This window comes from Carassius gibelio, chromosome A19, assembly GCF_023724105.1.
Source record: "Carassius gibelio isolate Cgi1373 ecotype wild population from Czech Republic chromosome A19, carGib1.2-hapl.c, whole genome shotgun sequence".
In the NCBI taxonomy this organism is placed as follows: Eukaryota; Metazoa; Chordata; class Actinopteri; order Cypriniformes; family Cyprinidae; genus Carassius; species Carassius gibelio.
In genome coordinates this window covers 20,698,098-20,716,454 of record NC_068389.1, presented here as the reverse complement: position 1 = coordinate 20,716,454, position 18,357 = coordinate 20,698,098, and the positions used below count along the sequence as shown (strand labels likewise).

The following is an 18,357-nucleotide window of genomic DNA, read 5'->3' as shown; positions in this document are numbered from 1 at the left end:
TTTTTGTGGATCACAGTGACCTATCACGCACACGCATGTACCAATGATGGAGGATTACAACTCTTGTTGCTAACTCTTAAGCCTGAGACTGCAGGACTCACTCAGGTACCTGCACTGTCTCCATGACGACCAAAAGCAGGGCACTTTGAGACAGCAACTCTTCTTTTGTAGCTCATGAAAGAACTTTAGTTATATCATAAAACAAAAACGCATGGTCACAAAACATAGTTGTAAATATATTTATAAATTTAAATGCAAATCTGCAGTATATTGCACATTTAGAGTCCTCAGTCCCCTCCCCTGATCTATGAGAGTTGAGAGATCATGATGCTGCTGCAGCCTCGCTTGACCTTCTTATAATCCATTATCAGTAATTCAGGTACATTTGTCAGGTCTCCTGTTGAAGTGATAAGATCATCATAGCATCTTTTCATGACCCTGAGACAATGCAGTGTCTTATGATTGGATTTTTTTTAATTCAGTGTGCACTTAATGTACTGCATATAAATTGAGCTTCCATCAAAGTGAAGGACTCTCATGATTTTTCATCCTGATAATAAAGCCCCCCCCCCCATTAAGTTTACATGCAGGTAAAGTTTTTCTTTTAACAACAGTAACATGCAATAACCTTGTTTTTTTATGGAAAATGTTCAATTTTATTCTCTTAAATGTGGCTGACCATTGTTCTTCTGTAGTAGGCTATAATACTTAAGTGACAGACAGCTTCAGAGATTATAAAAAGAGCATTACATCTTTTCAGTCGCAAAAAAAACTACTACTTTATATTTGAGTACAAAAATATGCCAAACTTTTACAAATAATAACAATTAAAAAAAAATCTTCATTTATAAAAAAACCCCGTTTTTTGATGATTTCACAATTTACAATATCGATTTTATAATGTCTATGAATTCAAAGCACTGTGGAACCCAATCACATTGGAAATGCCTACAAGTGCTCCTCTGCCACCTTTTTTTATTTAAGAATGAAAGTGTTTGTTTGCCGCTAGTAGCCTATTTCACTGACAAAGGCTGTGTGAACCCTTAAAATGATTAATTTTATTATATTCAACTATTACTTGTACACAATACACAATATTTGTAGTTAACATTACTGATATAAATCCATGGTGAATGTAGTTGATTTGTGGACTGAAAAAACTTTCTGTAACTTCCTCATGGCACAATTATTTCTTCTGGTTTCCTAATCATTGCTGTTTAATCTGATATTTATACTTTATAACAGAAATTTCTGCACCAAATTTTAATGTTTCTCACTAGATGTCACAACGATTTTAATGATTTGGCAGAGAATTGTAACACTTTCTCAATGGATCTCCTAGTGCTGTGTATAGTAGTGTCATGTGATTAAAATCGGTCGAAACCTGTACTGGAAACCTGATGAAACCTGTACTGGACTATTTCATTAAAACATTTCTGGACTCTGTTTTAATGGCTCATTAAAATTTTTGTAATCAAATACATGTCTAATTAAATGAAATAATTAAATTATTTATTAAAAAGATAACAAAAAGTTGAATTTTATGCCCCAAAACAAACAAACAAACAGTACAGACCAAAGGTTTGGACACACCTTCTCATTCAAAGAGTTTTCTTTATTTGAAAATTGTCGAGTCACACTGAAGGCATCAAGGGCTATTTGACCAAGAAGGAGAGTGACGGGGTGCTGCAGCAGATGACCTGGCCTCCACAGTCACCGGACCTGAACCCAATCCAGATGGTTTAGGGGTGAGCTGGACCGCAGACAGAAGGCAAAAGTGCCAACAAGAGCTAAGCATCTCTCGGGGAACTCCTTCAAGACTGTTGGAAGACCATTTCAGGTGACTACCTCCTGAAGCTCATCAAGAGAATGCCAAGAGTGTGCAAAGCAGTAATCAAAGCAAAAGGTGGCTACTTTGAAGAACCTAGAATATGACATATTTTCAGTTGTTTCACACTTTTTTGTTATGTATATAATTCCATATATAATTCCACATGTGTTAATTCATAGTTGTGATGCCTTCAGTGTGAATCTTCAATTTTCAGAGTCATAAAAATAAAGAAAACTCTTTGAATGAGACCAAACTTTTGGTCTGTACTGTTTGTTTGTACTTTGTTTGGTCTGTACTGTACTATGTTTGGGGCATAATATACATTCTTATTAATAAATAATTTAATTATTTCATTTAATTAGACGTGTCTTTTGATTACTAAAATTTTAATGAGCCATTAAAACAGAGATGATAGATAGATAGATAGATAGATAGATAGATAGATAGATAGATAGATAGATAGATAGATAGATAGATGATTAATTAATGCATGAAAGGGTAAAATATGTACTTTTTTATTTAAACATTTATTTTGTTTAGTTTTTTTACACTCATACATATTTGCATTTGAATCTGGACTAAAACATGCCATATTAGAAAAGAGATCATTCTTCATTATTATTGGTAATAATAATAATAATAATAATAACAATACTATAGTAGTAGTACTACTACTACTACTGATAATATATATAATAAATATTAATAATACATTTCAGATATTTTTCTGAAAGCAATGGTTAAACTTTAAATAGTTAAAAATGGCTCAAAGGTTTTTAAAAGTGTTTAATAAGTAAACATATCTTCATATTTATGTATTAAAATATACCTGGCAGATATTGATTAAGACAACTTGAATAAAAATAAAAAATCTCATTTTCATTTAGTTTATGTTGATGTTCTAAAAATGTAGAAAACTAAAATAAACAAATAATACAGACATTCACAAACCACAAACACTAATAAAAATAAACAATTAAATTACTGAAACTTTGGCTAAAATGAAAATGACAGCAGAAAATATAAAAATAATTCAAAATATTAACAAAAGCTATAGTACCTCAATGTAAAATAACATTGCTTTACAATAAGGTGCCAGTGTATTCGGGTAGGAAATGGGGGACCCTCTTTTGAAAATCTAAGGGCCCCCAAAATGTTAGGGCCTCTCCTGTTTGAATTAAACAGCAGAACACATGCATACCAGACAGAATGTATTCCCAAAATTTTGTCTGCCAAACCCCTATGAGCATTAATCACTGAATTAAGTATTCGCTAATCATCTCTCAAATCCCATGCAGTTCATTCACGTGCAGTTTAGGAAACCTTGGCATAATATAATGTTTAATGCACTTCATGATGCTGATAATAAAGAAAGGAATATATTTTTTATGAGTTAGATCTAGAGTAATCTAAAAGAATCAAAAAGTAACTCTAATACATGAATTTAAACATGTAATCCGATAGACTGCGTTACAAATTAAAAATTTTGTCATTTGTTATCAGTTACAGACTACAATTTGTAAGTAATATATATATATATATATATATATATATATATATGTACACACACAAACACACATTCAAGAAAATGATACAATATAAATAAGAATGTATATGTATTGCAAAACAAGATAAAAAATATATAATACCTAACTAGACTATTATAACATTGCTGAAAATATCAGCTGATTACATTTCACTGACCCTTGGCCTTTTTTTTTTTTTTTTTGGATTTCACATATTAAAAGGCCATACATCATTATGGCTTCACAGCAAATGCTCGATTGCAGTCCAAGGAAATGCATCATCATGAGTAAGCACACAGCAAATTATATTCCTTTTTTTTTTTCATTTCAAAAGTAAGGCAACCATCCAAACCTCCAATCATATAACAAATACATTGCCCAACATTCAGCCATGCTACTCGAAACAAGCTTCCTTCCTTCTCCCGAGGTTAAAAACTCAAGTAACTTTAATAAAGTCAGTGTAAAGTCAATATTAAATGTATGTTCTGAGTTTATCACACCACTGGAAAAAGAAAATGTGTTATTAAACACACAGCCATATTTGAAAGCAAAAAAAAAAGTCAAGTTAATAAAATCTATCAAGCTAGAAACTATCAAAATCTTTAAAAAATAAGCCGTATTATCTGCTCTCAAACACTGGGGGCGTGTCCACTGGCTGCACTGAAACCACGCCCACTCGCAGAAAAGCTGCCATCTCTCTCAACTGTCTTACTCTGCAGCTCATTTAAATGAGGAGACAGAGCGGTTTGTAAATTATTGCAACCAGGTATTATGCATTTACGTGGCGAAGGCATAGCTAGCTAGCAACCTCTAGGCTGTAGTAACGAATGGCAGGAGCTCATGATTAATCAGGCAAACCACTGCACTGTATTTATTAGGAGTGTTGGACTTAAAGCAGGGCTGTGCGGAATGATCAGTGTATAACACAAGAGAGATTTGAAAGCACGAGGAGCTGTCTGTTCTCTATAGCTCTGTACTTTAATGTCACACACCGATCGATCTGCGCAGTGCTACTTCAAGTCGAACACGTGTCTTATAGTTAGGGGAGGGGCCATGATCATTGACTCCGTTTCGTTATCAAGTCAGGATTTAAGTCCTGCCTAAAAAATCCTGGACACAAAAATGGTTAAAACCTTTTTAACTGTTTAACTCCACAATTTAGTACTACATAGTTCACAGTCTTTGTAACATGTTTCCACAATGCATTTCTAACATTTATAATGCGTTTAGAAACAATTCTCAGAATTGACTTTACACTGACTTCAAGTCATTTCTGAGCATCTGTAAGCCATCATAAATTATGACAAACATAACAGCTGCAGGAATTACACAGTGGTGCAGTTGGTGGACGGTGCTGGCTCTATCTTGCTCTTCATCTCTCTGGTCTCATTCGTAGGGCACTCAAAAGACACCTGACAACGGAACACCTGCTTATAGGCCTGCCTGAAGTTCTCTGAGAGGAACGCATAGATAACAGGATTAACAGATGAGTTGCTGTAGGCCAGACAATGTGCCGCCACACGGAGCACAAAGGATGCCTGGTTCAGGGGGAAGGAGCCAAACTCGACCCACAGGTGCACCACGTGATGAGGCAGCCAGGACAGGCAAAAGACCACCACAACCACCAGAATTGTCTGAGCAGTCTGACAAGAAATGTGAAGAGAGACATTTTTGCTGTTTTTTAACAACATACAAATGATCAACAATTTACATAAATGTGTGTGGTCAGTGTAAGTAATAATAAATATGACTAATACATCTAATAAATATTAAGTAGAAACATAAGTTAATAAAACATAATCACAAAAGATTATATTATATTTAAAGGGATAGTTCACGTTCAGTTGATGGTCCCCATGTGAAGAAAAAAAAACAAAAAAACACTATGCATGTGAATGGGGACCAGCAACTGAAGGTGAACTATGCCTTTTAATTAGATTTTAATATTTGAAACAATCATGTTAAATGTTTCTTACCTTCTTTTTTGATGCCTCAGACTTTTTGGAGACATTTCTTAACTTTTTATGCAAATGATTCAGGACCTAAAGACACATCAACATATATGAGTTGAAAATTAGAATGTTCTTTTATATATGGGTAAATGATTTAACACTAACTTTTTCTCTATAAAGTTATAAAAAAAATCTATTCAGGTTAATTTAATACACATTTTCTATAACGTTTTGTTGTTAAATAAGAATAACATAAGTCTGGTGTAACCAACATGCAGGATGTCATTTTGGTGTCAAAACACTTTAGAGAGATGTCTTGTTCTATGTAGTTCAAGTGAAATAACCTTGTTCACACCTGTCATGTTTGTTTCGATTAAAACGAAACTCTGTTTAAGTTCGGTTCGTTTGAGTGTGAACGCTGCCATCTGAACCCTGGTGCGCACCAAACAAGCAGATCAAGACAGCTATGGGTCTTCCAAACGAAATCTGGTGCGGTTCGAATGATATACGATCACAACACTTACCAAATAGTCTACTTAAACAAACCAAAAACAGGAAGTAATTTCTAGATGAGACGCTATGCAACATGATTTGACTACACTGTGTAACCAAATCAAAATAGAGTACGAACGTGGAGGAAAGATTAGGTAAAGTGCCTTTTATGACCCTCTTGTGAGTTTGCAGGTGGTGAAAATAAAATTATATGTACACGCAAAAAGACGGCATTAGATGTGTTTGACTTAAACCCACTGAGCAGACCGATCGGTTAATGGGTGCTTTGATCTACATCCGCAGCGCCGCTTTAAGTCTAATGTACCTTTTGTTTGGGGTGTTCGGTGAGTTCCGTCATGGTATATAGGCTACGTCATTCAAGCAGACGAATCAGGTTGTGAACGTATCACTATGCCTTTAGGTTCGCTGTCAAAAATACCAATGTGAACGCTAAGCGGACCAAATGTATAATTTTCCTATTTGGTCCGGAGTCCGGACCAAATGAACCAAACGAACTATGAACTACAAAAAAAAAAAAAAAAAAAAAAAAAAAAAACGGAATAAAATACAATAAACCTTAACATATTCAATATGTTTCCAGATTTTTGTTGGAAGCTATAAAATGGTTCATATATATATATATATATATATATATATATATATATATATATATATATATATATAGTATGTGTGTGTGTGTGTGTGTGTGTGTGTGTGTGTGTGTGTGTGTGTGTGTGCTCAAAGATTGTATTGTTCTAAGAACTCGGAGCACATTATTTAAATGAGATTCCTCCTTTTAAATAATTTCTATAAGGACATCCTAATCAACATGTATTTATTGCCCCATATAAAACAAATCCACATTAAATTGAAATATTCATAATCAAGTCACAATTAAAGAGTCACTGACCTTGGCATAACAGAAAGATATCAGAATCAGCGGTAGCACGTATCCAAAGACGAAGGTGCACACCACATAGATTTTCCTCCTGTTGTGGTCTGGCCAAACTTCCCAGCAAAACGTGCTGTTGTCCTCACTTTCCACGATACCCTGGTAGTAGGCAACTGGTGTAGCCATGGCGAAAGAGAGCACCCATATGACCAACACCCCGATCAGTGCATGCCTCCCAACTCGAATGTAAGAGGACTTTCTGCAGTGCACTATGGCGATATACCTGTCTACCGACATGGCTGATAAAGTGAAAATGCTCACCAACATGGACACGGTGAAAAAGTAGTGGATAAACTTGCAAATAAAGGCACCCAGGTTCCACGTGGGCAGCATATAAACTGTTGACTGAAAGGGGATGCAGAAGAGCAGATAGGACAGATCTGCAACACTGAGATTGAGGATGAATATGTTGGTGGTGCTTCGGTGTTGTCCAGGTTTGCGTTGAGCCAGAACAGTAATAACCAGAGAGTTTCCCAGGACGCCTAGAATAAAAATAAGTCCAAAGATCAAAAGCGTGACGAAGTTGTCGGTGCCTATGCCAAATAAAGGTTTTTCACCAGCACCCAAGTCTTTGTTGATTTCAAGTCTGTCTAAATAACTGTTGTTTTGGATGCTCATCTTCAACGTGAGGTTGTTTTGACGCTTCGTCGTGAAAACGCAATCTTGAAGATCTTCTGCAGATAGTTTTCTTGGATAATTGGTTCTTCAGAAAAGAAGGTTTGGTTGGAAAATCGTTTGCAATTCCATAACAATCTAAAATACAATAATTCTCATAAATTACGTTCCTGATAATCCCTTTGCCTTCTCACACTGATGGCGCTTAGAGATTCATGTTTTCATATGCAGAGACTCTTCTTGTGAGCTCGCGCTTGGTGGAGAAGAACTGTTTTGATGCCGCAGTAAAATATTGCCTGTGTGGACGACGCCACTGATACACCAATTTCCCAGTCTTACTCACCCATCCTCATAAATAGAGATACTACCTCCACCAAGCCGCCCCCGCCCCCGTCCTTTTCCCCACTTTTCCGCTATCCATTGACCCCTTTCAACTCCTGTACATTTTCATGTAATCCTTACAGTTCAGGTGAACTTAAAACTTATTTTTCATTGGGATAAAATAAAACATATATATATATATATATATATATATATATATATATATATATATATATATATATATATATATATAAACACTATATGTATATAAACATAGTGTGTTCAAATAAATCAAGTTCATGTCTTGAAAGTGTGTTTTCGTTTTATAAATGTGTAGTAGGCCTACATATTATCGCTTCTTAAATTAACGTTTCATGACTCACAAAACTTAAGTTTAAGTCAGAGTGCGGTAAATAGACGTCAGCGATCGAAAGGAGACAACCAACCACAGCAACAGTGTGCCGCATGAGCGCTTTCCATTGGAACACTAATATTATGAAATATGATTATAATTAGCAAAAACTTAATTAAAAACATTTAAAATCATCATAATGTCTACAAACTTTTGACAAGTACTGTATACATGTCAAAAATATAACCACAACATAGATAGATCACTCTTCTCAACTATAATGTTAAAGGAAACATCATGAAGTCTAAGAGAAAAATACATATACATATATATATATACATATACACTTTGCCAAGTTCAAATTCTGCAATAAAACTATGGAATTCATTCATTTAAAAGCTCAGTGCTGCATTTATTATTATTATTTTATTATTATTATTATTATTATTATTATTATTATTATTATTATTATTATTATTATTATTATTATGTTGCCCTGTATCATCACTCTAATAAAAGTCATGGCCTAGTGGTTAGAGAGTTTGACTCCTAACTGTAAGGTTGTGGGTTTGAGCCTCGGGCTGACAATACAATGACCGAGGTGCCCTTGAGCAAGGCACTGAACCACAACTGCTCCCCGGGTGCTGAAGCATAAACGGTGGCTCACTGCTCCGTGAGGGTGTGTGTGTGTTCACTGCTGTGTGTGTGCACTTTGGATAGGTTAAATGCAAAGCACGAATTCTGAGTATAGGTCACCATACTTGGCTTTATGTCACTTCACTTTAACGTTTTAAGTGTTTTATTAAAATAACTTTATGATTTAATTTACATTTTAAGTTTATTGATGCCCCTGCAGCTTCATGTTAAGGAACACTGATATTATGAGATAACACATTAAACCAAAATAATACATAATAATACATTAAACCAAACATTTAATGTATTAACCCCCACCCACCAACATATGTTGTTGTTTTATATTATCATTATGGATCTTCCCCTCCTCCTAAATTCCCATGAAATGAAAACTATTTTATTTTCAGACTCTTTAGCACCTCATGACCCATAACTCAGGTTCGACTTTAAAACAGTAATTATTTAATAAGTGCAATATATGTTCTCAAGGATCTCAGGGCATTTATACAGTATGTGTTGGGCACTGATATATATTTGACTCCACAACACTTCTTTTTGAATGATTTTAGGATGTTCATCCTCATCCATTTATAAAAAAATGTTTACTGTTAGCTGCTCTCTCTAAATAAATAAAATAAAATAAAATAAAATAAAATAAAATAAAATAAAATAAAATAAAATAAAATAAAATAAAAATCCCGATCAAGCGCTGGACTCCTCATGCAATGGACAGACAAATATGGACTGTGTCTTTTTTGGACATTCCATTGATGAAACTCTCAGCCTCTCATATACACGAATCGCATATTAAGACTGAATATGTGAATATGATGCTGTTTATTTTGTGATATTTGTTTGTGTATATATTCATTTATTTTACATTTTTATAGTATAGTTGCTCTTTGTTCTGTATTGTTGTTTTATGCTTAATAAAACCGTTGTTTATTATTTAAAGCCGATTACACAAATTGCCCCCTCTCTCATACTGAATGGTTTTCTTTAACCCATGCTGCGCAACTACCAATATCTAAAGAGGAAATATGATTGCACTGTCCTCAGGGAATCAGAAATGTTTAGTCATGTAAGATCATTGAAGAGATAACCACATCTCCAGCCTTCTGATCAGTATTGATGGGGCCCAGGAAACTATGACAACAGAATTTATAATTCAATTATTTTAAAGTAACTTGAAAGCTACCACACATTGTCTTATTAATGGAAAATCATTCTAATGATAAACACATTGACCTGAATGACCATATGACCTGAAACAAAAGCTTTCAATGCATCACCAGTCAATGTGAGAACACCTGAGAATATTTCAGATATAAGAGGCAATTGATTATGAGGTAAGTACAAACAATACAAATCGATGCAAGTTTCTTAAATTAAAGGATCTTTTGAAAAAACCTTTTAGCAAAAACAAATCAGCCTCGGATATGCAAAGGTTGTTTTTAGTGTTGTTCTCGGAAGGCCTGAACATCTCACAAACATGACATCCTCCAAAACGTTGGCTGTTTTGCATAAGAAATAAAATAATGTATCTTAATTCAGCCACTCATCAATTTTCCTATATTCACTCTGAATGATTATTAGGCTGCTCGTTACCGGTTTAGATTGTTTTGGAGTCGTTCAGCCTTTGTGTGCTGGCCCTATGTGATCCTGAGGTACTGATGTTTCCATGGTGACCGCTTGCCTCTTCTCAAAGACCAAAACATTTTTTCTCCCACTGTGAGAGACCGTGCTAGAGCTGATCATGTTTTTCTGGGTCAGACGAGTCAAACACAATGTGGTTAAGCTCTTCAAAAAGATCACTACTTTTTTAAAAATCCATTTTAATCATATGGTTATTAAAAGGGAGGAAAATGGTTGCTTAGAAGGTGTCATCAGAACTCTCAAATGAGTAATGGTCAGCATATTTGTAGAATGCTTGTTTCAGCACCATGGACAGAGGCAGCAAACCCTGAGGCCTTCAACCAAAACATCAGTTTTCACTGAAGGCACTTCTGATGGCTTCTTCTAATTTAAAAGAGACAAAAATAAATGACAATTATTAAAACAGTTATTCAGTGCTTTGTCTGCTGTAGTCACATTTTTGACAATTCTGATGCAACGTGCCCTGATGCGTAAAGTTAGTCATTAGTCTCTCTCCTTAATTTCTATAATAGCCAAATATCTTAATGATTACTGTAATAGATGGGTCCATAAAATGCATAATTTTGCTGGACACTTATTGAGAACACCTGATTAAAATAATGATTTGAATCATCCCTGTTAGAGAATGTACAAATGTGAGTCTGCTGCATAAAATTATCAATGAAACATTCAAAACTCACTTGAATATTTTGTTGAAAATACTGATGTCTGTTTAATATGCTATACTTTTCATTATTTGTCACTGTTTTTGTCAGAAATTCTCGAGCAACAATTTAAACAGTCATCAAATTGCTTACCAGTCACCCCCCATTTTGGCATGGAGACAGAAATGACATACCCAAAATAAAAATGTGTCTGCTCATTTTTCTTTCTGACTAGATACATAATCAACATTTGTTCACAAAGCTGACACTTACAAGTTTACTGTTCAGGAATCAGAATTACTCAGACTGTTATGATAATAGAGATACATAAGCTCAAACATAAAAACAAAAACAAAAATATTAAAAACATATTATTTAAATGTGTTGAAAAAATTGTTGATGTACAGTAGGATATTATTTTAGAAACACCATGTAGCTAAAGCCACAAGTCTATCAAAGCTTCAATTGAAATTTCATAATCCAATCTTTAAAACTGAGAATTGTATTAAATATTTTCTAAGGCCATGTCATGTGTGTTTTTAGAGAAGGCTAATCTGATTGATTTATGGCACTTGTCATCTCTGTAAAATCTCACATGTAAACACTCCTGTGTGCTCTGTATGTGAGTTTGGCTTTGAATACAAAGACCACCATTCATGATTCTATTGTTCTCACAAAACGAGTCTTTCACACCTCCGCCAGGTATGAACATTATCCGCATTATTCTTTTATCATTATTCTTTTGTTTTTATTTCACCTTTATTAGCCCTTGTTGTGGTATTTCAAACTTTATAGAGCCACCAAGCTGCTATCTCACTTCAGTCTCAGTATGGATTTAGCCCTTATTCATCAAAAGTCTTACTATAAAAATACAACAAAACAATTTCTTATGACCTTACGTGAATTATTGTGACAGAAATGCATTATGAAGAAGAAATGCACCTGCTATTAGTAGCATTAGAGCTAACGTTAGCATCAAGCTACATCAGACAATTTATAAAAATATTATTACACTTTTACTCAAAACTCACTTTAAACCCCAATTGAGTGTTTGTAACATCCTTTTGTGATCACTGGTGGAATTTGGTCGTTTACTTTTGTAAAAATATCCGGTTTATAGCATTTTACATTGCTGCACATTTTTTATAAAAATGCCCCAGATCTCAAGAAAATTTCATACCAAGCTTTATTAACATAATCGCGGGTTTATTATTCGGATATTACGTGTACAGAGGTGTATCAGTGTTGTTATGGGCAGTAGGGGTGGGCGGATCGATCTAAATATCGATAGTATCGATGCCAACACTGGTATTTGTATCGGATCGATTCTTTCTTTATTTTATTTTATTTTAAAAGGCTGTAAATAATTAATTCTACAGTGCCTAATAACTAATAATTTTGTGGACTTCAATACATTAATACAAATATTGGCTAAATAACTGATCATTCATCCACCTCAGAAATAATGACATAGACCTACTGCACTCCCCTACACAATTATTTTTTTTTTTAGTAAAAAGTATCGTTTTGGTATCGGTATCGGTGATACTGACCCTATATGTATTTGAAATCGGATCGATACCAAATTTTGCAGTATCGCCCACCACTAATGGGCAGATAACAACCAGGAAGTGTACAGGAACCATGTGTCACGATGTGGCGGTGTCCGGTTATGACACTCCAAAGATTGACAAGGTGAAGGACCAATCAGAGTCTGTCTGACACACAGCATGAGCTCACAGGACTGCAGACTCACACAGATTGCTGGGAGAGTCTATTTATCATCAGATCGTGTAAATCAGGGGAAAATGCATAGAAATTACAATTCTGTCTGAAGAAAAATGAAGTAAACATCAGTAAATATATCCATATATCTCCGCAGATATGCATCTTTGGTCTGTCTATAAATCCTTATCGATGCTGTTCAGTTGTCTATGTGAACACAAATAAACCGCTGCTGACGTGACTGAATATGAGTGGTGAATTTTTGTTCAAAATGTGGCATAATACGGATTTATTATTTTGCACCCCTGACATAAATTACTAAATAACTGTCACTGCAACAATGTTTTATCAAAACATTGGTCAAATATCGAAGCTATAGTCTTAAAACTTTTAATTGATGCACAGTTTTTCCAGATCAAGTAAGAGAGTGATGTTTAACAAGCTGTGAAAGTGAAACAATAATAATATGGATCATTGAACGCAAAGGGGTTTTAAAATAAAGTTAAATATTGCAAGTTGCTGTCCCAAAAAATGAAAAGCAACATCTCTAAATAACCTATATTGCTGCCCTGAATGGTGTTGTTAATTCACCACCATTCATTCGCTTCCTCGTACCCAAAGCAATATTGCTTAGTCAGAAATGAAATTGTGAATAGATCTCAATATTTCCTCCAAAGACTTGCCAAATGTCATTCCCCTCTTATGTGTCCTCTGAGGTAAGTACTTTTGTGAAGAGTGCTATATGACCTGTTGGAGTTTTTAAACAGAAGCGGACAGACATCAGATCAGGAATGAGTGATTGTGGTGCTTCATTTGAACTGTGGAGGGGGTAAGAGAGCATCATTACTCTCTAGAGACTCCCTCAAGACTCCAGTCAAGAAGACAAGCAGCTCTTGTTCTGGGCAACATCTAGGGAGAGGGAAATGAGGAGAAACTATAGAAAGGACATATTTTATTGATGCTGTCAAATCTTTTCAGTAATTTAATTAACATTTATACTCAAATACTTAACACTTCAGAGATAATGAGTGCTTTCACATTTCATAATTGGTTAAATTCTACAGTTAATGAATTCAGAATTGGCTCTTTTGGTTAGGTCTCAGTGAAAAGCAGGGATTCTATGGATGACTCAGTCCAACATGTATTATTGTGTGAGCCTGAAGAGACCTTTGCACCCTAAAAATAGTAACTGTTAATGTGGAAAATAAACACTTTGTGTGTACACAGCTCTGGCTAGCTCACTAGCCAACAGCTGATAAATTTCAATTAAAGTTCTTGCTCACTGTCTGTAACAATGGAACATCTATCTTAATCATGCAAAATTAATCAAATATTTTAGAATGGTCACTGTGATTAGTTTATACTGAAATATATACTGCCTGACTAACAAAAAGTATAAAATTGATTTTAAATATGTGATTCTGGTAAACTGAATCACATTGTTTGCATTCACCCAATTATTCCAAATCAAAATGAAAACAGTGATTTTATTGGTTGCTTTTGATTAGACATGAAATATGTTCTCTTCACGCAGCTGTATTGCGCATACTGTTTTGTTAGATATTAGAAGATAAATTCAATTTAATGACTTTGATTTTTAAATCTCATCAAAATCAAATAATTTTTATTTAAAGGGACAGTTTACCCAATCATTATTATAACTTACGCACTCTTTCTTTTGTATCTGTAGTATCAAAATTCATATGAGTTTACTGAAGGAATTTACAGGGAACAGGATGACATAAAACAAGAATAGTAGCAAACCAAACACATAACAGTCAGATATTAACAAGACTAGACAAAGGACCAGGGGTTTAAATACACAGGTTAACACAGGGGCTCAATGAGTTGTCAGAGGAACTAATGGGGCAATGGGAGTAGTCAGTTAATTGTCATGGAGTCATACAGTGGCATAAGTCACACAGGCACAGGTGGAAGCTTTTTTTCTTATTTTGAATCTTATTAAATCAGCAAATTTCTAAGTTGAGTCCGTACTATAAGGCTCTTCAAAGAATTAGTGCAACATGCTTCAAATATAAAAGAATATTCTATTACTGTAATGGAGTCTAATGGAATTAACGAGCTTCAATACAGATGTAGCACATTGATGTAGGCTTTCGTAGTTCAGGGTCAGAAATGACACTAATGAAGTTGATGGGCCCATAAGCTGAATAAAAATATTTTTCCCCCTATCCATATGTTCTTTGATGAATTTGATGAGTTCCATGTTAACGGAACTTAGATTTGAAGAGCTCTTAACACTTAGTGTATCCCTTTGTATTTAATGAGACCTGACTATCACTGCGTGCAGCATAGTTATGTTTGTCTACTGATAAATTACTCTTTATAGCTCTATTGTTGCATGTCAGCAACACATGGGTTGTTTTGCTATGGGAATATGGATGAAAAATATACTTGAATGCACTTGGATAAAAACGTCCAGAAAATAAATGTAGTTTGATAGAGCCTAACTATAACAGATGACTCTATGCACATTCCTCATTTTAGTTTTGAATCCTTCAAGGCTGTGATAAAGAGCTCCTAGTTTTTGAAACTGAGCATGCATCAAATGTTGTTTTACTACTATACTAAGTTTACAAATGATGGAGGACCAACACATTTTAAAACATTAACCATTCCATATTACAAGTTTTAATGGGTATATGTACAATGTAAAGTTTTGCCTTTACAGGTAGGCCTATGTGACCTGAGACGGTTGCTATTTTTGATTATAAAGCAACTGGGCATGAACTGTTCGATAAAATCTGTAGCAAACAGCATCAACATGCTTCTGTTTACATTATGCGTTAAGGCCCATTCACACAAAGATAAATATAAGTATATATGACATGACATGACACCCATATCTGTTAATTAAGTAAACAATTGTTAATTTATGCACAGTTAATAGATCACATTATTAGGTTACTTTGACCACCGCCCACTATAGATCAGCATAATCTATAAAGGTGAGAAGCAAGATATTTCATGATAATTCAGTTAATGGGTTTGGGAATGTTTCGAATAAAAAGGAAAAAATAAATAAAACATAAGTGCTGGTATTGCTGCTGTGCGTCACATGACCACCACTCTGTGGTTTTTGTACTACAGTTATTACTATCAATCATAGCAATGACTTTCAGAACAATTTAGTGGATTCACCCGTATAATTTTTTTACACTCCCGACTGTCATTGCGTTTTGTGTGGAGGCTAATATAGTTTTCTTTATAGTTATTGTCCTTAGTTTGAATGGGCATTTAATTAGTCATTTCGGTTTTGCGTGGTTTGAAGCTCCTTTTCGCCTCAGAGTATAATATTAAACTAATATCTCACAGTGTGGCTTTATATCTGGTCACAATTGTGACCATTTGTCTGTCAACTGCAACTTCATATTCATAACAATTTCTTAAACCTTATTTTGCAATTAGCTTTTTACTTTTTTGCTTAATAAGAAACATGCTTCCATAGGTTTTGTACACATTCAGTTTAGAACCAACCCTTTTTTGTACAGAAAGAGATTATGCACTGTAAAAGTGTGCTGAGTGGCGGTGGATATGTGTTTGGCCAATGTGTACTGTATCTTCTGCCGTGTCTGACCAAAAACAGTTACAATAAGGAGTGCTGTGCATACAGATGAAATAAAAAATCAAGGGTTTCTGAGCCAAAGAATAACAACTGTGAAAAACAAATCAGCTTGAATCACGCTACAAAGACTCCATTGTGCATTCGGTCTGTGGCAGCGCTTAGGAACAGAGCTCCACCAGTAAAGCTGTGATTCTGTAACACAACCCTCTATGATCTGTACACATCCCATAGACAAACACATATGTTGTGCCATATGTCTCCCTGCCTGCCAGTCATGTGTCCTTGATTTCACCAAGGGATCCATGGTCCTTCATCAATGTGGCCACCAGAAGGTGTTGATGTCCGCTGGTAACTGCAGCTGCCTCCCTCCTGCATCTCTGTGCTCGGGTCATTGGAGCCGTGAAGAACAGCTATTGTGATTGCTTCCCAGCTTTAATGAGAGATTGCAGGGATTTCTTGAAAAAATCTTTGATTAATTACTCAAACAAGTTCCCTTAACACATTCATTCTTAATTAAACAAACATTTTTATTATATTATTAGTATTATTATTTTTTTGGTGGTGGTTCAGTGCTAATGTCAATAAACATTTTTTGATAAGATTTGATAATGTGCATTAAGCACTGTCCTATGCACTTTGTCCTTGGTATATCTGATCTCAGTGTCCCGGAGGGCTGTCCTAATTGTTCCTTCTGGTGGGTAAACAAGGCGATGCTAATGCCTCAGTGATGGGCCGCCAATGATTCCATCAACTCTTGGCATCCTCTCTCAATGCTGGACATAAGCATAATGCTGCCATTTGTTTAATGTCACAACAATATCATGCCCTCACACTTGGCACTGCCATGCAAGGGCAGAAGCTCACAGAAATGTTCACTTTGCCACAAAGAGCACAGAGGGGTTTAACATTTAATGGAGTCCCATTTTTCTTCATGAACTATGTTTATGGTTGATAGGATGTTAATGCACATTTTCCGGTGGGGTATGGGATACTCATGGGATTTAAATATTGCAACATAAAATTAATCATTTACAATTTATTTCATTTAAATATTCATAAGTGACATTCATTAGACCGAGCTGTAAATATAGTTTGTATTTTGAGGGGCTGGACTAATTCTACTTTTCAGTTTCCCTATATTTCATTCAATTAATTAATCATGTTAGTAACACGAAATTAAAGTGTGTAATAAAGAATTAAATTATGTATAACCTAAAATTTAGACGTACTAAACATGCTTTCCAGGCAGCCGATGTGTCCTGCTCTCTCATCCGGAGTTCTCTTGTTTGGCATTTAGATCTTATGGATTTGTTACCATCTGTGATGATCAATCTTGACTTCTTCTATTTCCAATCAGAGATAATTTAGTGCCTTTTTCACGGGAAAATAGCTATTTAATCTACACACACAGTTGTTTTACAGACATTCACTGTGATTCCTCCATAGCAGATGGAAGTGGTGGTTGGGCCATAGCTTGCCCTGTAGGCGTCTTGGTCACGATCCGCATACTTCTCGTTGTTTTGGGCTCTCTCCCATGTTTGTGTCCCAGAAGAACACATCAAGAATTGTATTGTTTGCCCCTATGTGTCTTTCACCCCTTTCAGGGCAAAAAGACCTCTTGTCTCCAACACAAAGGTACTTGCAGTGCAACCTGCCCACTCCCTGCATTCTTGCACTGATCTCTTAAAGAGCAGTAGGAGGTTTGTAGATAGCCAGCCCTTAAGCCAACAGATGAGCTTCTGTGAACTGGTCAGAGTGAAGAAACACAAGCTTACAGCTCCATTTATAGAGACTCAGTGTTTGCTATAAATTTGGACTGAGATGCCAGGCTTAGTTGAATATGCGCATAGGTAAACGCTTGTGAGTAATGTGTGTTGTTGTAATGCTCTGGAATGACTATGCTATAGAAGATGTGCATTAAAGCCAGTTTATTGGTCACTGGTAGTGCATTTATATAGATTAACTATTACTCAAAACATAATATCATAGGGAAATATATAGGAAATCGTTCATTATCTATTTGCTAGATTTTAAAATATATTTTAGCATTGAAGAAGAAATGAGCAATT

General features: G+C 35.0%; 1 protein-coding gene across 1 annotated transcript; it reads right to left on the bottom strand.

Annotated features, from left to right (window-relative positions):
* Positions 1-3,381: 3,381 nt before the first annotated feature.
* LOC127935693 (galanin receptor type 1-like) lies at positions 3,382-7,665 on the bottom strand. Its single transcript, XM_052533788.1, has 3 exons — positions 6,712-7,665; positions 5,334-5,399; positions 3,382-5,000 (listed from the first exon to the last, which is right to left on the bottom strand). Exons 1-3 carry the CDS (start codon positions 7,369-7,371, stop codon positions 4,683-4,685), a joined length of 1,044 nt encoding a protein of 347 aa, XP_052389748.1. The 5' UTR covers positions 7,372-7,665; the 3' UTR covers positions 3,382-4,682.
* Positions 7,666-18,357: the final 10,692 nt, after the last annotated feature.